General features: G+C 35.7%; 1 protein-coding gene across 4 annotated transcripts in view; it reads left to right on the top strand.

Moving 5' to 3' along the window:
* The window catches only part of dock1 (dedicator of cytokinesis 1), a 309,108-nt gene that overhangs the window by 75,592 nt on the left and 208,768 nt on the right, over positions 1-24,748 (top strand). For all 4 annotated transcript variants that reach the window (XM_088635091.1, XM_088635093.1, XM_088635092.1 and 1 more), the window contains exons 23-25: positions 3,867-3,975; positions 9,521-9,591; positions 17,393-17,499. In XM_088635091.1, the coding sequence (XP_088491217.1) occupies positions 3,867-3,975; positions 9,521-9,591; positions 17,393-17,499 (287 nt within the window). The remainder of the gene's footprint in view (positions 1-3,866; positions 3,976-9,520; positions 9,592-17,392; positions 17,500-24,748) is intronic.

Below are 24,748 nucleotides of genomic sequence, written 5' to 3'. Positions count from 1 at the left end.
AAAATAAATCACGTAACGCTGGGCTGATGGAAGTGGAAAACTGTCTCAGGCCTAGTTCTAGAATATCCCATAAATCCCATGTCCCATAAATGTTTGGTGGGGTTCGTATCTGCTGACGGACATGGATGTCATGCTTGTCAGACTGTTGGGTGAGAACATATACAGTTGGTAGCCCATTGTGTGTGCTGTTTGCACCACTGGGCTTGTGAATGGGCATTGCCAGATGGCTTGAGTGGTTTGTGCAATGAAACTTGCCTATGGTATCCTGCTCTTTGGAGCTCTCAGTGGATCGTTTTAGATGAAATTTGCTGCTAGCAGCCCAGGTTTAAATTTGCAGTCAATTGATCTGCAGTTGCTCACCTATTTTGCCTTGCGGTTTAAATTAAAGTGTGTATATCATAATCCTGTAATATGTGCTTCCACCCACTTTTGCCCTTTGCCCTTTGATGATAGCTTTCCCTTGGATTTCCATGCTGACATCACCTTAGACGCAGTCTTGGTGTCAAATGTGCACCAACAATCATTTCTTTTTCAAAGTCACTACCGTGTCTTCCTGCAGTCATCCTAGCAATAATTGCATGACTCTAAGGATGCTGTGCTGTTATTTGAGGAATTGGCACATTGGTCAAAGCTGTGTGGAAGTCCTTATACTTCCAGTATACTTGTTTTCCCTCATTTACCCATGTGTTTCCGTTGATGTACCAGTCTTTACTTCTGTTACTGGTAAGGTTCTGAAAGCAGCGGTGAGAGATGAATTACAAGTATGCAGCATAATAATGAATTGATTTATCTAATAATTATTTAAATATATATTTATATGCATTATAAAAGTATGTCTTACTTTTTATAATTGTTTTTTGTCATTTTAAAATGTGTATTGTGTATATATTACATTTAAACAGAGGGGAATAAAATATACTGCATTGAAAATTTCAAAATTAAACCTTAATCCCTGTGCATTTTACACAGATTAAAGGTATTCTATGGAGTATTTAATGTAGCACTTAGCAATTACTAATTAGGCTTTTAATGAATTTGTATTTAGTTTAGCTTCCAACTTGTACCGTCAGAGGTTGTCTTTGTGCACATTAATTCTGACTGTTCTTGAAAAAGATTTTTTTTACAACCTTGCAATCTGTTTCAGCCTAACCTCTATATAAAGGTTAGTGGTTTTATTTAATCCCTCTCACACAGCATAAAGATTTTTTTATTCATTACAATAGAAGGTTGCTAAAAGATTCAAGACAGTTCAGAGAAAGAATTGTCTGGGACATTTTATTTTAGATTGGGTATGGAAACTATTTATTATTCACCTAGACTTATTTGCAATAGGTAATACATTTTAATGCAATTAAGTCAGGTTTAGACAGGCCCATTGTAGTTTTCTATAGATTTATGGTCTGGGCATAATTGAATGTCTGAGATTTGATTTGGTCCTTTAAGTTAGATGACAACAATTTCACAAGATGGTACACCTCACCGAAAAGCAACCAGTATAATCTCGAACACTTAATGACAGCCGGACATCCTAAAAATGAATGGGGCACGACAGCACTTGCCCAGTCTTCGTTTAAACGTGCAGTAGGGTTAGTCTGTATCTTGCACAATGTATGTTTCAGAGTCTGTAAGTAATTAAGTGTCAGTCACTTTATAGGACACCCTCTGTGGGCTTTCTGTCATGTGGTTGACTTGAATTACAATGTGTTAAATAAATATTAGAACCTTAATTTAGGTGACTGAGTCTTCTGAACTCATTTGGTATGGATTTTTTTTGTTTGTTTTTCCACACATTACGCTTAAGATTTTCAAAACCCTAGAATTTCCTCTTCAAGGCACAGATACTGTAACTGTTCAAAAATAAGCATTACTGTCTTATCTGTGTACACAAATAATTCATTTCTCATGCATCTTTGACCCTATATACCTTGGGTTCACTATGCTGAGCAAGTGTACCTAGTCCTATAACTATCTAATGCATGTAGAGGTGACTAACCATACTATCATAAAACATGTCTGCAAAGGAACAACTGTCAGTATAAATGTGTGGAAACTGAGTAGTCCATTTAACAATAAGGTGTTGTAGTGGTACTCTACAGAAAGAAAAATAGTAAATTAATTTAATAAGTTATTTAACAGAAGTTATACTACAATGTGTGTGTTGAAATGATTGACTAGTTTGTTGCTTACTGATCAGAGAACAATTCATGTTGGAGGAAATTATAGTGGTTATATAGTAGAGCAAATATAGTTGCATTTATTTTTTATATTTCATTTGTTGCCAATGAGCTGTATGCTTATATGCACACCTAAATAGATAAAAAAAGTCATCCCCAGGGAAGAGAGATATTTCAATATTGCACCAGGGTTGCTTATAGTGCAGTTCTGCTAAAGTAGGAAAGTAGAGTAGAAGAATCACAATAAATATAATTCCCGATGTTGTGTAGAGGTGGCAGTAATGGTTGATTTGAAAATGCATCAAGTTAATCACTTTTCACTTTACAGATTACACTTCTTTATTTTCCAAACTTTTCAGTGCAATTCTACATGAATCATGTTTTTTCTTAATGTTTGCATTATTCAGACTCAGCTGTGGATAATAGGATTTTTTTCCTTGGTCTTTACTCATCTATTATTTAGGATAATTTAGGAATGAATTAATATGCACATTAGTCCTTCTCTAAGATTATCCTATAGAAAATCAGTATTATGTTCCGCTTTTCTCAACATTCGGGCTCTATTTTGTACTAAGACAAACTTTCTAAATTGTCAGAATTTTGATTCTTGTGATGAATTTCTGAGGACGTAAGACGTGTTTATGAGCAGCGGTATAACCACCTGGGTGATGTACGATGGCGATAACTCTCCAACAGCCCTAATATGCAACAGATTGTGCAGAGAAGTGAGATGTTGTCAATTGAGCGCGACAAGATTGTACAAGCCCAGAGTGGAATCTAGCCAGGGAGCTGCAATAACACCTTTGTTCTTTCGATAACTACCAAGGAAACTCAGTTAAACATCTTTTCTGAAGAAGGATGCCTACTTTGTCGGTGTTCCTGCTCTCCATACTGGGGCATTGTTTTAGAAATTCTGGCCCTGAGGGACAAGGGATACCTAATGGATTACGAACACCATGGCCAGCAGCAAACATGTTTTCCTTAGACCCTAGAGGTCTTTCTTCTGGTACTGACCAACTTCTTATCTTAAGAGATCTGATGAGATAAGACTGCATGGTGGTAACATGGCATAATTATAATTTACATTAAAGAGTGTCTTATTTTTTATTCCAGTTCATAAGAGGACCCTATTACATGAACTGTCATTTTGGAAACTTTTCAAATTTAATTTGAAGTAGTTTAAGAAACAATATTCCTGAATGGAAAAGCAAAATACTTTAGTAATAATGAGGAAATGTCCTGCTCTGTGTAAGCTTATTTAAAAAGATATGAATCAATCCTTTTTTTCCTTGAAAAACAAATTTAGTCATCCTATTATTTCCACAATTACACTGTACATACATTAAAAAGATGTAAAACAAGCCTCAATTCAAAGAAATGGAAAACAGTGAAATAGCAGTTATTTTAATGCCCACCAGGTTGTTGATAACAATATCCCATGGGTTGATATGTATAGTTAAAATGTTCAAGTGTTCCAGAGGGAATTTTGACAAGATATGTTCATTTAAAGAAATGCAGATGTACCCAACCTATGGTAATGTGTTTGTCTTTAGGTTTACATACTTATACTGAATGCATCTAGCTGGCAACTGCTTAAAAACCTTACATGGTAATAGATGCACGGAGATTGCTTTTATTTTCACTTAAATGTGGATTGCAGATGGTTACCTGATTATCTGTTTTGATTTGCAGGCTTTATGAGAATAAAGGAGAAACAGACTTCATGGAGTCCTTGAGGAGTCTCTTTACATCCTTCAACGACATGATGAGCAGCAACTCGGAAAACACAGTGATGGTGAAGGTACTGTGTTGCTTGGAAATAAAATATACATAATAGATGCCTGAAACACTTTGAAAACTAGACCCTATTTTTTCTGCCCTGCCTTTATTATTTTTTATGTTTTTTACTTTGTGGGGTGAATCAGTCTCTGACATAGTACTACTGTGCTTGTACACATTGATCAGTGCTCAGACAGTAAAGGCAGAATTAATATGCGAACAGCACAGTGTTATTGGGATAGTAGATTACTGAAGGAAAACAAACTCTGTCTGGACCCTCATCTCTTATAAGGCTGCCCATGAAGATATGATATCGTATGATGAATAATGTTGTATTCAGCTTGTTACACATAGATCATCTCCCTTGTGGCTTCACCTGGTGTGCTTATTTTTATATAAAAAATGTTTCTTAAAAAAGATTAACCTTCAAAATACAGCAAATATATAGGAGGAAGTAACTACCTGTACTTCTGGGTACAATAAAATCAGATAAAAAAAAGACAGACACCACTTTCGTAATTTGCACATTTCAGAATTGAAGCAGCCAGGGAGTATAATTGACTCAGTGCATAAATAATTTTTTGTAGGGTGGGAAAAGGTCAGAAATCTGAACATTTGCATGATCTCAACAAAAGAAATATACACCGTAGGCCTGCTTACAGAAAATGTCATTTTGTTTTTGCACTCCTTCTGTAGGTTTTTCCCCCTTTTTTTGTTGTACTGTATGTCATGTTTCTTCATTTCTTCCTTTATCCACTCTTCTATTTGTGGCACATTTCGGTTCTTAATCTGTGTTCATGTGTCCATCCACTCTTTGTGACCCTGATCCAGTAGCACCACTGCCTGGGGCATCTCTGTGGCTCTTCTAGCTCTTCATGAAGGTATTTGCTCACCTGCTATTCTCTTCTCCTCCTTTCTTTTCTCATATGTGTATCTCCTGTTGTGTTGTTTAATTATTTCCTTCTCAAAAAGGGGTTAAATTTGGAAAACTGCTCAAAACCAGTTACGAAGCAGTTGCTGTGTAATTGCGTTTGTTGTTAGTTAAACTGTCAGTAAATTAAAAATTGGTCTTGGGGAACCAATTGGATATAAGAATCCTCCTGCCAAGCCATGTGTGCAGAGTATTGTGTAACAGCTGCCGTTTAATATATGTGAGGCAGTGCTAGTACTACAGGCTGTTTCCTGGAATGGTACCTTTGCAAAGTGTCATTGAGAACATCTGGAGTCCCCCCAGGAAGCTCTGTGACTAAGGTCTATTTGTTCCATACTTAGCTTTCATAATAACAATTACATGAAAACAGTATGATGTTAGAAGAGCAGTGTGCCCATTTGGCAGGTGCCCGCGATTGATGTGGTTATCATACGAAGTGAGCAAGGCACAACAAAATGGTGTTAGAAGCCTTAGACTAGTTGAGTACATTTAGGAACTAAAGACCTAATAAAGTTAGGATGTTTTCATTTATGTACTTTGATCTCAGTAGTTGAAGCTGCTGTATGCATAAATAGCATGCATGTCCCAGAGTGTGATTAGGCTACAAAACCTCTGAAAACTGCTTTATAAGCAAAGTTCATTATCTCCTTCAAGGTTTTCAACACTTCAATGAATTTTCTTAATTTTACCGGACTGTTCAGATGTGTGTATATATATAGGTTTCAGAGGCTCTGCGCATGTAGAAAAATAGAAACTTTTGTTTCTTATTAAATGTACCATAAATGTATCTGTATCGAAATGGAATGACCTTAGAGAAAATATTGCACAATAAAATTTCCAGTGCCTCTTTGTGCCATTGCCTTGTGCTTTCATCTTTATAGTGACATAGTAACCCCCCTGTCAGTGGTGCTTGATTTTAGGACAGATTTCATAATCTACCACAGTCCCAGGGGTTTACATTTAGGGCAGAGCATTAGAATATTGACATCTTTGTAATGCTTGATCTATTAACTGGTTTAGCTTTCAATGCAGGAGGTGTTTAAAAACATGAGCTGTCAATTTTCTTCATGAAAAAATGAATGGGTTTCGCTGTGAATCTGTTGGCCTTTAAACCCTGCTTTATACAGTCTTTCTGTCACTGCTTGGTACTGCTGTAAAGGCCTGTCAGTGATGCAGAAAAAAGGTTTCTTTTTTAAAATGAACTCCTATAGGTAAAGGGAAGGATTTATAGAAACCCTTTGTTGAACTCTGCAAATAAGCTCATCTCCTGTGTTGCGTAAGTGTATTCAGATTAAATAAAATGTCCACAGAAGAGACAGATAAACACAAAATATGTCTTAAGAGGTTTCAAAATAAAGAGAATCTGTTCAGTATAGTGTATATACATGGGCACATCTCTGAATGCTTCTATAACCAAGACTGCCGCTATATCCACCTTTAAAAAAGGTCAGGGAGCAGGATCTCACTAACTGCTCAGAGTTGTGTTACCTGAATAATGTCATGATCTGTTTCAGAGTCAGTGAATCCGGTAATGAGGAATTATGGGAAGCCTCGGGCGACCTCTGAGTGCCCTCCGTGGCCAGCCCAGGTTTTTCAGCAGAGGGTTTCATGATGGAATGTGACAAATAAATCCATGTTGATTTTTATCTCAAACCAATTGGAATGGGCACCCTGTGTGCTATACCTAAAGTTTCTGAATCGGTGTGAGAAGCTCGAGGGGATACTCTTTCTAAGCACACTGCATTGCAGGCACGTGAACATAAACCTCTTGGTGCTGCTTTTCACCACACAGCCAAAGGCACAGTCTGACAATCTAGATCAGCAAATGATCGGGTATGCGAAATCTGCACACAATTAATTTCTAAATAATGGTTAACTACAGGCATACTAATGAAGTCATGGCGGTGAACAATGTTTTAACTAATCATTACAATCATGCACCTCTTCCAGTCACTCAATCCAGACAATTTAATCATCTTTCAGTACAGCTGTGTAACAATCATTAATTTCTATGACAGAGACTCTCATATCCCTTTTGTAAGACACTGTACACAGAAATTACTGCACAGTAAGTGGATGGCACAAGTGATACAATTCAGTAAAAGAGAAAGTAACACAAGATACATCTTTGTATTAATCTTAAAAAAAAAACTCACAATATTTAACTGCTAATCTCTGTTTGCTAAGGTAATATTCCGAGTTTGTCTAGTACTACTAAATATCAGTTGAAGCATATTGTAATGTTTGGGTGGTTTTAAAAAGCTTTCTAAAACGTGTGTATCAATTGTATGGGAAGGCCATCCTGCCAAAGTAACTGTGTAACACTTAATTCACTTTTGCTGTTCTCTCAAAATCCCACTTAGCATTAGTATGCTACTGGGGTTCTCAATATGGCTTCAGTGTACTCAAAAGATTTCAAAGGTGGTTGTGCTCATACAACAAAATTTAATTGTTTTTTTGATGAGTACTTAGAGCTTGTGATTATAGGAATAATAAAACTCAGTGCTCATTTTCTATATCAGTTAATATATCTTGTTGTGATCAACAGAACATTGTGCCTTGAATACAGGAGTTTGAAACAGGAGATGGTTCAAGATTTTATGCTTCAAATGACAAAGTGGGACTCTACATACATAAAATATGTACACATTTGACTACGTCTGTGATGCATGGAAGAGATGAATAGTACTACAGAAGTTATACAGATTTACTAGTGTTGTTTTTATTCAAATAAAATTAACATTATACAATAGGTGATATTATGGATGTGGAAAGTAATATTTGAAATACTGAAATATTTTTAGTTGAAAAGTAAACATTTTAATGGACTGAACAAGCTCTCTGTATGTCTGTGTGGTTTTGACTTTGGTTTTACATATGTAGCCTAAGTGATATTAGGGATCATTTCATGATCTATTATTCTGGACGGCATGGTGGTGCTGTAGGTTAGCTCTTTCTACCTCTCCTTAAAGTTTTGTCATGAGCTATAGATACCCCGAGCCTAAGAGATGTATACTTTCTTCAATTCCAGACCTGGGGAGCAATCTATATGGAGTTTGTATGTTCTCCCTGTATTTGTGTGGGTTTCCTCACATAGTCCAAAGACGCACTGAAAGGTAATTGGCTTCTGGGAAAAACTGGCTCTTGTGTGAACGTGTGTGTTTGTGTCTGTGCATGCCCTGCGATGGACTGGTGTCCCGTTCAGGGTGTACCCTGCCTTACACCCGATGTTTCACAGGATAGGCTCTGTATCCTTGTTAACCCTATAGTGGATGAAGCTGTTAGAAAATACATGGATGAAGATCTGTTATAATTAGGGCCCTGCAAGATTTCCCAATGAATTTAACAACTTGATATAATATTCCTGTCAGCTAACATTTGTTGATCAAGCTATTCTGTAGGAAGTCATTGAGATCTTAGATAATTGTTATTGAGATACACATACAGTACAAGCTTTCTAAAACTCATATCCTGAAACCCATGTTACTATAATGGACTAATATGTTACTCAAAAACAAGAATAGCATTAGAAAGTCTTTTAGCTAATTTTAGCCAGTATTACTAAGTAAAGCTGCGGGTATGAGAGATACAAGTACTTTAAAGGCTCTACATAGTTTAGTTCACTATTTTGGAACTGGCCATGTCTGAGCTCTTAATCAATAAGCAAGAGCAAAAATATCGATATTAAGAACTGAATGTGCTGAATATGGCAGAAACCTTGGAAGAATGTTGTTGTAAGCATTAAATGTAACTTACATTGTCACATACAGTATGAGCCTAGTAAAATTTCTGAACTTTTTAAAAAATGTGTGTGAACATTTGACAGCACTTTGTTTTTGTAAGTTGCTGAAGGAACTGCCAGCCATTCAATATTGTTTCAAATTCAGTTTTCATTATGAGATGATGTCAGTCTGTTGTACTTAACTTTTGTCTTTCAATGCATCAATTCCAATAATTGCTCCTCATTACTAGGGAATATTTTATAATTAGCCGTTAGCTGATTTGTTGATTACTGTACTTAATTATTCTTGAGATCAGTTTCACTGCAGTGGCTTGATGGACAGCTTCATACTAAAATATGGGTTGTTCAGGTCATTCTAATTCACCAGTGAATTTCACAGGTCCTCAATTAAAACATAGAATTTCTTATCTGTTACATATCTGCCAGTGAGTATATGTAATTTCTTTGATTATTATAATAATAAAATAAAAAATAATAAAAATTAAATACTGTATGTATTCTAAGCACAAATTTTAAGTTAATTATGGTATAAGACATTTCTTAGAAGTTGAATAAGAAGTGAATATAAAGGGGCCTTTTGGACACTTAATGCAGTTAAGAAATTAAATGATTTGTATTGTATTGTGAAACAGCATACTGTACATTGATCCAATATTTTTGTAAAATTGTCACTGACAGTCTTGAAGTGTGTATCTTAAGGCGATTCATCTGGTTCTCTCAGCTGGACTTCCATCAAATATTGACTGTTTGTTTATGAAATTAGGGCTGTTTCTTAACAGGTCTCCAAGATTTCATAAGGGTAAAGTAACAGCCCATCCATTGCTGCGGGTGCATTTATTTTTAAAGCAGATACAAATTGGTGTTATTTAATGCATTTTCTCTTTCTTATTACAGGGTGCTGCACTGAAATATGTTCCAACAATTGTCAATGACGTCAAACAGGTTTTTGATCCAAAAGAACTAAGGTAATTTGCTTTGTTACCCCTTTTGAAAAATTGAAATGCTTTTTTATTTTTGTTTTTATACCCCTCTATCTGGAATTATCCCATCAATTTGGTTCATTCCTCCTATGTCCCTCGTGTGAAATGTGTTGAATATGCCTCTGGAATGTGCAACCTTGAGTCATCCATCATTTATCGTACCGTGAACTCCACACTTTCTTAACCACACTTAGCATCAGATGGAGGATAAATTCTACTCTTGCATATAATTGGTTCACAGGCGTCCAGCAGTCCATTGACATTCCCACAGGGCAGAAGGTGCCCTTACAGTTCCTAAGTTGTGCTGTTGCTCTCTTTCTAATATCAATGGCTGTATTAGACTTAAGTGTTATTTCATAACACAAATTTCATAACTGCCTTTCATGAAATTACTGTAGACTGCCTTTTAAATCTGATACTATTTAGAAAAAATATATTGTAACTTAATTTTACTTAGTGTCAGGCAAACTCTTTAGGATTTCATTATCTCACTAAATGAATTCATCTTGCTTCAGGATAAGATGGGTTGGACGAGAATTTTCAGTCCTATCAACCTAGTAAAAGATACAGTGTAGAAGCATAATTAAGGTGTCAGAGATAGGAAAGAAAGCAAACAAAAAATGACAGACTTCCAAAAAAATCTGTTTACTTATGTTTTTGTGTTCCTATATTGTCTTATTTTTGCCTTGATGAGATGTTTCATGACAAGCTGACGTTGTATTTGAAAGAATGTTATGAAATAATGTTACAGAACGCTATTGACATTTACATTTTATTCTGTTATAATTTAAAATGTAAAGTTCTGTTGATTGTTTTTGCAGATTGCTAATCTTTTGAATTGAATTCTTCTGAATTCAATTCAGTTCTGTTTTATTTGTATGGCGCTTTTTACAATGGACATTGTCACAGAGTAGCTTTACAGATTTCCGGGCAAGGAAAAACTCCTGAGACTAAAGTAGGAAGAAATATTGAGAGGAACCAAGGTTTGAAAGTGGGAGGCTATCCTCCTCTGGCCAGCACTGGGTTAAATTAGAATTAACATATATGAGAGTCGTCTGACAAGAGGTTCCAATCACTTACTCTAATGCTTACCAGTATATACATCTTATTTGACACTGATTAACTGAAGACTTTCAAGCCAATGACTCAGATTGATATGTTAGGTTCATTTACTGATTGACATGAGATGTTCAGTTTATTTAATGTTTTTTTCCTACATTTTTATTTATTATTTATTTATGTTATTACCCAAAGGGTGTGTGGTTTCTTCAGACTTCTAGGCAGAGTTAACTCCACAAATATTTATATTACAAATACATTTTCAGTAAAAATATGGTACCATGTTTATAAAAAGGATAAATATAAAGCATTCTTTTACCTTATAGTGTTTTATTTTTTGTCACTTTTCAGTTTTTTAACATTGAACTTTTACCCCTCTTCACTTCTTTTTATTACAGGTTTTGTAATTAAATTAATAGCAAAGTTTCCTTTTTTGTGTATCTTACGACGTTTTTAATCTTTTAAAATGGTGAATTGATATTGGCTTCCACTGAATTGCTTACTACAATTAATTACGTATTTCTTTTATTGCTTTGGGCATTTAAATTTACAACCACTAGAGACTTAACGACAACAGCAGTTGGGTGAAGACTCTTAGGTTGCCTTGGAAACGTAAGAATTGGTGCTACATAGTAGAGTCCACTGTAGTGGTTAACGTATGCAGTCATGAATATGATTATCATTCAATTAAATTATCTTTTAGAAGAAACAGCAATGTAGAAAAATCAAGGCTGTGTCTATGGAAGGGGCTTAGTTTCTATTAATTTAAAAAGAAAATAGATGAATGGGTTGTCATGTCTCATTGTGGAATAAAAAAAGACCTCCATAGTGCAGTAATTATCTTTAGAAATTGAGTGAATTAATTTCAAATTTTACACTTATCTCTGCAGTTTATTCTTATTGGTTGTGTTTCTTTTTAGTATTTTTCTTGGCTTCATGCTGCATAAAGAATTTTTTTAATTACTCCATTCATTTTTTTCCAATGTCTAGTTGAATCCATTCTAAATGTTATTCTATTTGCTTCTAAATTGCCCAGATGACATTAGATAAAAAGGTTTAAGTACCTCATTATGGTTCTACAAAATGTTCAAATGTATAATTCAAATTAAAAGCAAAAGATAGTTTATCTTCTAGTTAAACTTTCTAGAAAACCTGTGCAATTTTATTTTGCAATTCCAATGATTTCTAAAGTCCTAAAATTGGCTAAGGTTCTCGAGCTGTGATTAAGTACATAGGTCCTCAGAGTAAACCTTTAAATACAACTTTAAAAATGTCATGGCCTGAAGAGAACTTGTGGTGAAAAAGATTGAAACAGGACCTGACATTTGTTAGTCGAAACACACACTTACTTGTGTTCTTAAAAATACCTTGACAAAACTGAACTTCTAGGTTTCCTTTAAAAGGACATGGCATTCTGTAAATTGCCTTATGGCACATTGGTGACCTTGATAACTCATTCACATTCACCGTTGAAAATCTGAGCACTAGAATGGGCTACTGCAGATATTTGCATTCTAAATGCGATACAAAAGATGTTTCATAGGCTGTTTTGTATAACAAGGAAGCTACATTATATATGCATTGCCTTGCAAAGAATATTCCCTTCCTGCGGTGTCCCTTACTTAATTGTTTCTTGCAAAACCTGAATACTCAAACTGAAGATTTCTAAGGGTTAGATAAGTTACAGTAAATGTCAGCAAAAACTAAAGAGAAAAAACTGAAATGTTTATTTCATAAGTATTCACTCCCGTAGGCTTAATATTTGGTGGAATTACAGCTATTACAGTTAAAATAATTCGTTACACTTATATAGCGCTTTTCTGAACACTTCCTTCAAAGCTCTTTTCATGTAATGAGAACTCCCTTCCAACACCACCAATATGCAACACCCACCTGGATGATGCAACAGCAGCCATGGTGTGTCAATATGCTCACCACACATCAGCTATCAGTGGGGAGGAGAACAGAATGATGTAGCCAGTTCATAGGCCACCAGGAAATCTGGCTAGGATGCTGAGGTAACAGCCCTGCTCTTTTCGAGAAACACCCTAGGATTTTTAATAGGACATTGTTTTTACATCTCATCCAAAGTATGGTGCCTTTCTACCGTATAGTGTCACCATAATTATTCTGGGACATGATCACCCACACAGACTGCAGGGTGAGTGTCCCCTTCTGGTTCCACTTACACCTCTTCCAGCGGCAACCTTATTTTTCCCAGGAGGTCTCCCACCCAGGTACTGGCCAGGCTCAAACCTGCTGATCTTATCAGTTGTGAGTTGCATGGTGATGTACTGTAGCTGTTGGCAGTAGCAATTCTTTTTGGGTGAGCCTATTTATGCACCAGTTAGGTGGAAAATTGTGGGTGAATTTTTGCCTGTTCTTCTTGGCAAAATTGGCAAGCTCTTTCACGTTGCTTGAGGATCACTTACTGTATGGACAGCAGTTTTCAAGCCTTTACACAGATCTTCAAAAGGATTCATGTCAGGGTTTTGACTGGATCACTTAAGGAAATTCACTTTCTAATTCTTAAGAAATTAGCCTTCAGCCACTGCATTTTGGTCTCATTGACCACAACTTATACCATGTTTTGCAGAATGACTCAGTTGCTTTGTTGCAAACCCTGCACAGGACATGAGATAGCCAGGACTGAAGCATATTGTTCCCATCTCAGCTATGAGATGTAGTAGCATGTAGCTATTTTTCAAAATTTACATTAACCTCACCAGCTAGCTCCTTGCCTGGCTGCTCGGTTTGTAAGGACAGCCTGATTTAGGTGGTATCTACATAAGTACTATGATGCACCCAACATTTCTTGATGATTGAGTAGACTGTGTTCACAGGGCATTTTGGACACTTTGATATTTTTTGCCTGATCTGTGCTTTTGCTTGGTTATATGATATTTTTAAGATATCTCCTGATCTCTGCTTTTCATTGACGTTTTCCATGATTTGCTTTGAAAGTTGCTTAATCTTTGTTATTGAGTCTTGGCTTGAAATTCGCTAGCTGAAAAAAAAACCTCACAGAGGCAGTTGTATTTATTCTAAAATCATGAGAACCACAGACAGAGGCAACTCAACTATTTGTGTATCTCATTTAGGTCATTTTATGCACCAGTATTAATTTATGAACAACTAAAGGTTAATTCCATGCTGAAAAATAGAAAAAACACAATATTTCAGCTGTGAGGAAAAGAGGAAGGTAGCATTGATGTAATGCTCAGGAGAACCAAGTACAGAGTAGGTGAGAATAGCTACAGAGAGGGTGATAGTGTCCTGATGAAGGAAAATCTAGGACAGAGGTGTGAAATCTGTAAATGAATGGAAAGTATTTAAAAACGATAAGTAAAATCATGGCCAGGAGAAGTGAGATGGGGAATTCAGAAATTAATTTAGGTTTCCCACTGAAATTAGTTTGAATACTTATGCAATGAAGACATCACATACAGTAGAAGAAAACAGGATAGTGTGCACAGATTTATGAACCGGGAGTATAGATCTAATCCAGTCCATTAATAATCTAATATTAGTCACCCTAAATCACCTAATTTTTAAGGTTAGGAGCATTTGTAAATTGTTGATCTATGAAGTAATTTGTTCAGTTAAGGGAACTAAAGCCTTAGATGACTGCAGGACATTCTCATTTTTGTTCCAAATATTATTTACAATGGCACAGTGTTACAGTGGTTAGCATTACTGCCTTACAGCCCTTAGACCGTGGGTTCATTTCCACACCTGAGGTTCTATGTGCATGGAGTTTGTACGGTCTCCCCATGTTTGCGTGGGTTCCCACAGGTGCTTTGGTTTCCTCCAATAGTCCAGAAACATACTGGTAGGTTAAATAGCTCCTGGGAATATTAGGGGTGGGTGTATGTGTGTCTCTGTGTCTGCCCTGTGATGGACTCTCATCCTGTTCAAGGTGTGCCTTGCCTTGTGCCCATTGATTGCCAGAATAGTCTCAGGCTCCCCACTGAATTGGAGAAGAATTGGATGAATGGATCTTATTTAAAATATTTAATTTAATCTTGTTTAACTGTTCAAATTTAATAATTTCCAGGTCTTCAAAAATTGATAATTTCGTTTTTACTTTTAATAACCTGCTTCGTTTCATATTTATGTGGGAAACATGCAGACAACCTATCATGAAAAAAAACAATTTTCACTTCTCTGTGTAAAATAATGTTTGTCTTATGTGGAAATATCTTCTTTTCACCTAAATTGAATTAAAAATAAAAAGGTAGTCTGTCCAGTTTTTTTCTCTTTCCTAAAGATGTACTGTTATTGCTAAGTATTGTTTTTTTTACTTGCGTTGAAAAATATATTGTCCTGTAGTTGTTTGCAGGCTTGTTGAGTCTAAGTTTGTGTGAATGCTTTGATTTGGAAAGGCTTAGGAAAAATAAAATCTAAAATCTAAAAAATGTTTTTTTGTTACTCTTTACTCTCTATATAAAACATTCTTTCACAGCCATCAAGTAACTGGTGTGCTGACTTTCCGACATTCACGTATCTCCACCACTCTGGATACCAGCTCTCATGAAATTATTTTTTCTTTTGTCTTTTAATCTTTAAAACCTGATAAAAACATGAAGATGATTTCAGATTCAGTAATGTATGGGTGCGGCATCCAGAATGATGGTGAGACAGATTAGAAATCTGTCTGTTGTAATACCACATTCTAAATATACTAGTTATTTCTGTATCCTGTGTCGGGTGGTATCAGTCTAAGTGTAATGTGTTGCCCGAGAGGCTTACTGATCTCTAATCCATGGTATTCTTTATTTTTATTTACTGCTTTGATGGAAAATTGAAGGAGAACCTTTCCTGTGAATTTAACCTTTCAAGGTCAGGGGGCTGTTATGTGTGATTGAGTGGAAACTCTTCTGACTTCATGCATTGCAAAGCTTCTGTGGCTGGTAATCTGTTTCCTGCAATGCCTTAGTGTGTGGTTTGCTGTTAATGTGGCAAAAGATCAAACTGTACAGCTCATGATTTATTCATTTACTTTTGTTTGCACTGCAAATTTAACATACACTAACACTGGACTCCGCAAATAAGGGATAGAGCACTACTATCTTGCCACTGATTTTTGCTATAATGAAGGGAAAAATCTTTACTAAGAAACTAATAATTTCAATTTGTTCCAGGGAAAGCTCTTAGCTCTTCTGTTTACTGACACTAAAACTTCTGAAAATTGTGCTTTCCTTTTTTCCCATGCATTAATATGCAATAGGAATGAAATTCAATTTAGGTACTTTTTATTCCTTGAATTGCATTATTTTGCAATTCCTTGTGTGTTTATGGAAATTTTTGCTTAAACGTTTCACAGTCTTTGCACTTGATAGTATTCCCTCTGCCTTAGCCTTCACAATCTTTTTTTAATGTGATTTGTTTTTTTTTTGAGAACCGTCTTCAGCTCTTGCAAAGAAAAGTATGAGCACTTTCATAGCAAATTGAGGCTATGCCTGCAACTTCTTTCTTTCTTTTTCTTTTCGTATTTCATTGTCCACCTCTGTTTAGTACTCTGATAAGAGTTCCAAAGGCTGATGCATATTGCAGAGAATACCATGTCATGCAGACTTGTGTATAAGATATCAGTTATGGCTTGAATGACATTCCACTGAGGTTGTGTTGACAATGCCCTAGAGATGCAATATGTTCTTACCTGTTAAAAATCCTGCCAGGATAATATAAAGCTTATTGTGGGTAATGCTCTTCTTAATCTTCCATAGGCGCGATAGGACAGAGCAAAAAAAGATTGCTAGGCTGCAGTGGTGGGGGAGATTTCTTTTTCCCTTGAGGGATTTTCACTGTCCCCGAGTTAGCCGTTATGGTCTGTACCTTCGGTCCCTGTCTGCTGGGTGAGGCAGGGCCGTCGAGATGTTGCAGGATCCCGCCAGACGCTTCCACTTGGTCCACTGCCACCAGCACATCTGCCATGAGAGAGATTTGTTTCATATGGGTTTCTCCTGTCCCCCTGGAGGGCACACAAAAACCTTTTGATCTGTGATTAAAGTGCCGACTTCTGGCACATAGTGCTGTTTATCCAATGTCCTTGTCTGGACTGCAGCTATTCACATATTGGGCATCCAAATTCACCAGCACCTTGCACTTTCTGCCATTTTGTTTCCGTTTGCCACAGAAACCCGAGGCTTATCGCTTTCATGTGCTTTTGTGAAGCTGTTGTTTATATGACTGTGATGTTTATGTGACATAAAACAAAATGCTTTGGTGCCATTTATCCAAAGTGGATGAGAACTGATGTTGAGCGGACCCGTTTCAATGTCTGCTTCTAATGTAGTAATGTTCCACCATTGAAGTAAACAAGAAAACTTGAGTGCTGCACTGAAGTGAATCAATTATGCACTGTTTCATCTTCAGCAAGTATGGCTGGGAGTGCCACATTATCCTAATCTGAGGTGTATTCATCATAACATGATAAAGACTATATGTTTACTCCTTCAGATTTTAAATAAACTCTACAATTGGCTGACTGTGATGGCAAGCAGACATACTTAAGGGAATGTATGGTCTGTGCTGGTGGTTCATATGCATGTGTGAAAACAGTGGTACAGTAGTTTATAGCTGTATGTGTGACATTGAATATCTGGTGTACCTCCGTGTTGAATCCTAGGAAGCATTTGGTGTGATAAAGCCATCTTGTATGTTGCTATACTTATAGTTGTTTTCTTTATTCAAATTGATAATGTTTTTTTTGTTCTTTGTGCAGCAAACTCTTCACAGAGTTCATCCTGAAAGTTCCTCCAGGACGCTTGGTGAAACAGAAGCTCTACTGTATGATTGACATTGTTCACAGTGACCTCTTCACACAGCATGGTAAGTTCAAAAGTGTGTCCAGAGCTCTGTCTATGCATTGTAGTACAAGTTATTATCCTAATTCTTATCATCCTGTATAAAGACATAAAAAACTTGAGAACCAATGAATTCAGAATTAACAGAAAAGGATGATTATACTTCAAAAACAGTGTTGTTGACTCAGAACAAACTCATCCCTAAAACAATTTAGCCCGAGTATAGGACCATGTTGGCTAGATGGTTTAATGGAGAAATTGTCAAAAATCAGAAGGAAGAGAGTTCTAATGGAGCTCGAGATCCAAAGACAGAAGAAGAGTGATTGAGCTGCAAGCATGTGAAAAATAGGGTATTAAAATTTCCATTAGAGAAAAGAAAGTAACAACACGAGCAAAAAATAATGTAAAGTATTTTTTTCAATACTGCAACAGTTAAAGAACAGTACAAAATGAAGAAAAGGGCATATGTCGTTTACAAGATTATAAAAGATTAATAATAGAAGATAAAATAAATGTTAAAGATGCTAAATTAATAATTCATGATGGTTTTTACAACAGAAGATGTCAGTAACAGGCCCCAGGTTTTAGAAGGAGCTCCAGTGGTGTTAGGAAATTTTAACTTAACTGACTGATGTTCTGCTGAGGCTAGATATTTTCCCAGTCTTGCTTAAGGAAATCTATTCATAGACCCGTAGCCAGGACATTTCATCTTTTGCTTAGGATGGAAGCTGTACCCACAGATTGGATAATTGCAAATGTAAGACAAAACTAAACCAGGATATTATATAGGCCAAAAACTCTTCAGTTACTCGTGAAGTGATAGAACTGATAGTGTTGAAATGACAGTATTAGATTGATCTAGTTCTAGATTAATGTAGAATTGATCTAGAATTCATATAAACAGTGGCATTTTAAGAGACCTCGCCCTCCAAGTTCATTTTATGAAGGGTGGATTTTGCTTGCTTAACTATAATTTGAACTAACAACCAAGGCAGTTGACGAGACTAAAGAAGGTGACCCTTATGTATCTGAAAAGCTTTTCATAAAGGGTTAATTATCAGAATAAAAACTGTAGCCATCTTAGCTAATATAATGCAAGCATATGGACCTAGAATTGGTTAATGAACAGGAATCAGTGTGCCATGAAGGTGAAGCTACCTACATATGAAGGGTTCTTATCAAGAGCATGTGAAGTACTAAAGGAAACTGAATAATGATTGGCTATGTAAGCCTGGAATTTGAGTCAAAACCTTTTTTTTACTTTTGTATTCAGAATTCTGGCATCAGGTGTTGGTTTTGTAACTTGTAGAACCTCAGTATGTTTTGATCAAGAGCTAGTGTATATAAGTAATGCCTTTGGTAAAATTCTGCATTCCCTCCCATGTACAGTATATAGAGTTTTTCATCTTAAAGGATCCCAAAGTGTGTTATATAAAAGCTGAATAACATGTAACTTATCTTTGGCTTCTCTCTACATTGTTTCCTAACTTTAATCTTAATTGAGAGGGCAATTATACAGCAGGAAAAATATGTATTATTATACTGTAGAAAGCTTAGAGATAATTACAAGTGATTACTTTTACCCTATTTACACTACAGGTATGGTTCGACAGTCTCAATGCTTCTCCTGTTTACAATACTGTACGAACGATGTTTGATATGTTTGTTAAATTGGTTTTGAAAAACAGCATCTTGGCTTTAATTTATTTTAATTGCAGCACATGCTACATATTATATATTATAGGAATTAATATTAATTAGCTTTTGCTGTCTCTGCCCCGCTGATGCACTCCAATAGATGAGAAGCAGCTGGCCGTGGCTGTTTTGACTTACAAAAATGAAACACAATTATAAGTATGTTTGCATGGTTCTGCCTTCAAGCATTGTGAAATGGTGAGAGCTAATTCGTTTTCATTTCCATCATTCATAGTAACTGCATGATCTTGAAAATCTCCATAACTCTAAAAGGTTTTAATTAAAAATATACACTTTAAAAATGTACGTGCAACATTCAGAATCCAACAAAATGGGGCATAATTGGCACATGTTATATACTTTTCCATACTGTATACAGACAATATATTTATATTTCATCATTATACTGTATATAGAGCGCCGAAATGTCGTATGTCCATATTCAAATCAGCTGTACACTGCCAACAGTCTTGTTAAATTTCTTGTTAAACTTGTTGATTTTCAGGGCAGGTATTTTGTAGCAAGCAAGTATTTTTTTTAAAGTGGGAAATGTATGCACCATGGAGTGTACCAAGAAAAACAGGGAAAGTTATTGTAATCCAAAGTTAAATATAGTGTCTAGACTGAGCAGTGGTAACAAAAGTTACACAAAAGTACAGTCACCATCAGCACAATGGATGATCGATGTCAGCAAAATCAAAAGAATAGCATTCTTTCTCAACCACTGCCAGCGCTGGAACCTTTGGCATCAGGACTTCTAGTTTTGCTAGGGAATCTCTTTGTGTGCTACAGTATATTGGTGATTGTGCATGTCATCGGACACTGGAGCTCGGCTGCAGTGTCTTTTCAACATCTTTCAGTCAACTGCTAAAACTAAATTGAAAGTTTTATGCTGGTTTCACTTAATTGTAATAAAAAGCTGGACTAAGTACAATATACTACCACTGTGCTGTATTTTGCAGTATCAATTATTGCATTAATGAAAAGGCTTTTTGTGAGATTACCAATAAACTGCATGTTTCCATAATTGGTATTCTACTGTATATCTGTGAATACATTATAACTGTGCTACAGTAATTTGCAAACAGTTTATATACAGTAGCTTTTATACTGTGTTGTGTAATGTTCATGTGCATAATATTTTCTTGAAATTTACAGCAAATGTAGGACTGCAATTTTTCTTCCTTTCAGTCTCACTAACTTTTTACTTGGGTTTTCAGTCAAAACTGATATTGTAAGGCTTCACTTATGCATGCTTTTTATTTTATTTTTTAACTGTGACAGTTTTGTTAAAACACCTTTCACCTTCACAGAGTGGTTTGAGTAGTTGCAGTCCTGGTAATAGAAACTTAATAAAAGTGACTCCTCTGTAGATAGTGACCCAAATATTTGTTTGAAAAACCTACTGTATTACACACAGCATCCATTCAGCCCAGTAAGCTAACAGAGTAAGCATTACTATCTACACTGTGAGTCTTTCGTAGTACAGTTTTGTTCTAATTCATGCAGATATCATCACCTTAATATTTATGCAAAAAGACAGCAAGAAAATTTCAGTGACAACATTTTGACTCATCAGGGCTGCTTGACGAATTCATTTACTGTTTTCAATAAACAAATGAAGTAATCTGCCTAGAGCTTTCTCCGCACTGTGTTGAAACTTTCACAGCAAAATCATAACAGTTGGATGTCACTTTAATTTTATTTCACTGTGTGCCTGTTTCTGCACATTTAAAAGCTAAGTTGTGATAGTGAAATTCTGAACTGCACTGATTCAGTAGATAATCTGTGTGCTTGGCATCTGAATCTTAAATATATTAATTAATTCACAATTACTGAACTAACAGTGGGATTAAGAACTACAAGAAAAAAATTAGAGTATTAAATATTATGGCCTGTTTTTTAAGTTTTTCAAGTAGCTGTCCTCAAATAATGGTATGTAACTGCAGTAGTTGTACAATGCAGTTCATATAACAAAATGAGGCACACACTGGATAATATCTTGCTTATACAGTTCTAAAAATGTTATACAGTGAAGTCTCGATATTCGCAAGGGTTCAATGCAGAGGCCTGTCACGAATAGTCAAAATAATATTGTATAATGTACTTCAGGATATCGTGTATAGTACAAAGACGTGTAACCCTCCCTAATATGATCAAGTACTAATGCATTGGCTTTAAGTTAATTTAAATAACATTGTTCAACTAAAAGAAACAATAGTAATCATACATTTATAGTTATCAGTTAATATTGACAAATTCATTTTTCCTCTCCATCCTGCCTAGATTTTCTCCTCTGCCTCTGTGGTTTCACACCACACTTTAATAAACAGAAAAAAAAGCATCAGTGAGCCTGTTAAGTTGTCTCAAGCCTGTCTGACACAGAACCAGAAACACTTGTTACAATACAGAAACAAGCCGATGTTAGATGCACATGCTGGGTACTCTGAGCAGGCAGCAAGGAGAGGATCACTCGCTAGCTGGAATTATTACACAATCCTGTTGCATGCTAATTAGAAAGTTGTGGTTAACAACCTTCAGCTTGGTTTCCTCCTGATCTTCTCTTCTCTTCTTTCATCCAAGACCCCATTGGCCAGACTGAATTGTGCATAATCAAATTCACAGTTGTCAAATTCACAGATGTTGAGACCCTATTTTAGGTGTGATTATAATAGCATTGCACAGAGCAAACTCATTTGTCATTATATTTAATTGAATTTCAGAAAACACAAAGGTCACATTTATTCACATCTCTGAAATTAGTGCTTTGTAAATTCTTGTCTGGCAGGCATTACACCTCTTGTAGTGTGCTGTGTGGTTCTGACCCTTGTGAGTTTTGACAGTCACACCCTTTGGGTTATGAATGAATCCAAGTGTGCTGTACATTTTGCCTTGTATGTTTTCCATATATTTCATCATATTCATATGTATATCTTTGAGTTGTCTAAGCTGTTCTTATGCTTAGATGGATGTCTCAGATGTTTATTTTACAACTGCATCCTCCCATTATAACAGTAGTTAACAGCCACTGGGCAGATCTTCTTTATAACTCAATTTAGTGAAACATTTATTGCTGTCTGAGTTAAGGATGATTTTAAAATTAGCGTTGTTAATTTAAAACATTGTTCATGTGATTATCATACATTACATAACTTATATTCTGACTCTTTACAAAATCAACCTGCAAGCATAAAAAACTACTTCAGGTTAAATAGTGCAACTGCAGGCCTGAACTGCTGGTAAACTCAGCTTTATGGATTGATTCAGCGGCTGTGAGGTTAAATGAAATGCTGCTGTTCCTGTTTTGGAATTAGCAGTTTTAATGTTTTATCTGGGAAACAGAATAGGTTTATGTTAAGTTAAAAGAGCATGTAAAAAAGCAGATTTTGTTAGTTTTAATACACACTACCGTTTGAGCACACACTACCGTTTATTTTCCATTTTCTTGTTGGATTGTTTTTCATGTCTGCAGCTGATAGGAGTTTGTTCATACCTTTAACAAGGTGAAATTTAGTTATTGTGGTTTAAATAGGTAGCTGTGTCAGCGTGTGTAGGCTGCTAAACAAAGTTTCGGCTGTGGATCCTTCTTCGGGTGTGCGCAAAAATGTTTGCTCATACCTGAAGAAGGCTCTACAGCCGAAACATTGTGTTTCCTTTCTTCTCTTTTCAGCATGGAATAAACCTTTACTTTTTCCTTTGAAATTTAGTTATGGTATGGTATTAAAGTCACAAGGTTTTTCACACAAAGTGTAAGTGCACAACTGTCTTTGTTTTTGCATGTTATCTGTTTTAATTCAGGGTCTCTTGTTCATTCCCTTTTAGGTTTAAACTGATGGTGCTTTGTCACTAATAAAAAAAAATGTTAACTCAGTGGAAGGTGTTATACTGGACTCTGATGCAACTGATCCAGAATTATCTTTTGTCTTTTTCAGTTGCATTTTAATGCTTTTAAATTGTGCCAGGAACGCCATTACTTTCCAGGGAATCAAATGTATATTTGACATAACCAAGTAAAACTTTTAGGTCTTTATAAAAGCTGAATAGATGGGATGCACACTTAAGTTTTGTTATTAAAAAAAAAAAGGTTTTGTTTCTGTTTTTCCATTTCTGTCCTTATGCTCTTGCAATTAAATAGATGCCCCAGTATTGCATTTTGCCGTATGTTACCTATGCACTTTGTTACAAGGCAAACAATTTTGCTGAGCATCTTAACATAAATTATTGTGTAAGTGCCAAAAAATGGGCTCATTGCTCCTGAACAAATGTTTCAAGTGCTCTCTTAGTTTGTGTCTATGCTTATTGTGCTCTTTAAATCTGTTTGCTCTGTGGTATGGGTACAGCTTTGGCCTTACATGATAGTTCCAGTCTGCTTCCCTTAGTCATCACAAAGCTCTCAATCTGAGTGCTGAGGTTTTCATTTGTTGGCATCAGAGCTTACTACTTAGGAAAGAAAAGTCGTTAGACAATGGCTTTGCAGTAGTGAGGTTTTGACTTGTAACTGGAAGGGATGACTTATTCCAATAAGTCTGATCTGCGATGGTTAATTTAGTTTCTTTTTTGTTTGTATTTGTTTATTTTACTATTTAATTCTGGAAATATCTACCAGAATGGTGCGCTTATCAGCACCACATTCATTAACCAGTCTGTTAAGATTTTGCATTTGCTGACTTCAGGTTTGTGCTTCGTTACCTCAGGTGGTAGTTTTGGATGTTTTACTGAAAAATGACATTTTCAGATGACAAGTGGGATCGCATCAAAGGCTATGGGATAGTGGTCAGGTTTTATTTTCTTCAGTCTACTATTTTTCCTTTAGCTCATGCATGCCTGTGTGACTTCATTTTTTTAAGTGCCATACTTTTAAAAAATAGTTAAGATTTAGGAATGAAGAAAAAGGCACTTAGGCAAACCGTCAATAAAACATGAGATTACATAAACAACTGCTGTTTTGGAGTTTCTTTCATGCCGTGCCATCATAGTTTGTAAAGGATTAATTTACTGTTGTCAGAGTGATCCAGACTTTTCTAAATGTGCTATCATATATTATAACTAGATTCTGAAGTGATAAGGTACCCACATTAAACTGAGCAATATGAAGGATTACATATATGCAGTGTGTATCCATTTCTGTGTTTTGTGTAAAAATGCGAATTTCTAGAGAGGAATGATGTTGAGTTTATTTCATAAACACTTCCATAACTACAGTATTGAAAACATCAATCCTTTCTGTACTAGTAAGATCTGTACATAAAATATTGTCCTTACAATGAGAATAGCAGGAAGCCCATTGTTATTGTCTCGATTGTTAGGCTTCTGAGTAATTGAAGAATAAAGTGACTGTAAAGATTTGTTTTCTTCATGCTTTTGAACATGTTTTGATGAATGTGTGTTTCAAGCTGAGCAACTTCATACTGGTTAGGTATACTGGGACAGATAAACCATTGAATGTGTAACAAAATTGGGTTCCTGTATCATCAATGATGTCAGCAATGATGATCAGAGTATTCAAAAACCCTTTTAAAATCCTTAGATGAATCACTTAACCAATTGAATTGAATTTTGCCAGCTTTCATCAACATCCG

The sequence above is a fragment of the Lepisosteus platostomus genome, chromosome 6, assembly GCF_059453375.1.
Source record: "Lepisosteus platostomus isolate fLepPlt1 chromosome 6, fLepPlt1.hap1, whole genome shotgun sequence".
In the NCBI taxonomy this organism is placed as follows: Eukaryota; Metazoa; Chordata; class Actinopteri; order Semionotiformes; family Lepisosteidae; genus Lepisosteus; species Lepisosteus platostomus.
The sequence above is the reverse complement of the archived record's forward strand: the minus strand, read 5'-3'. Positions and strand labels throughout refer to the sequence as shown.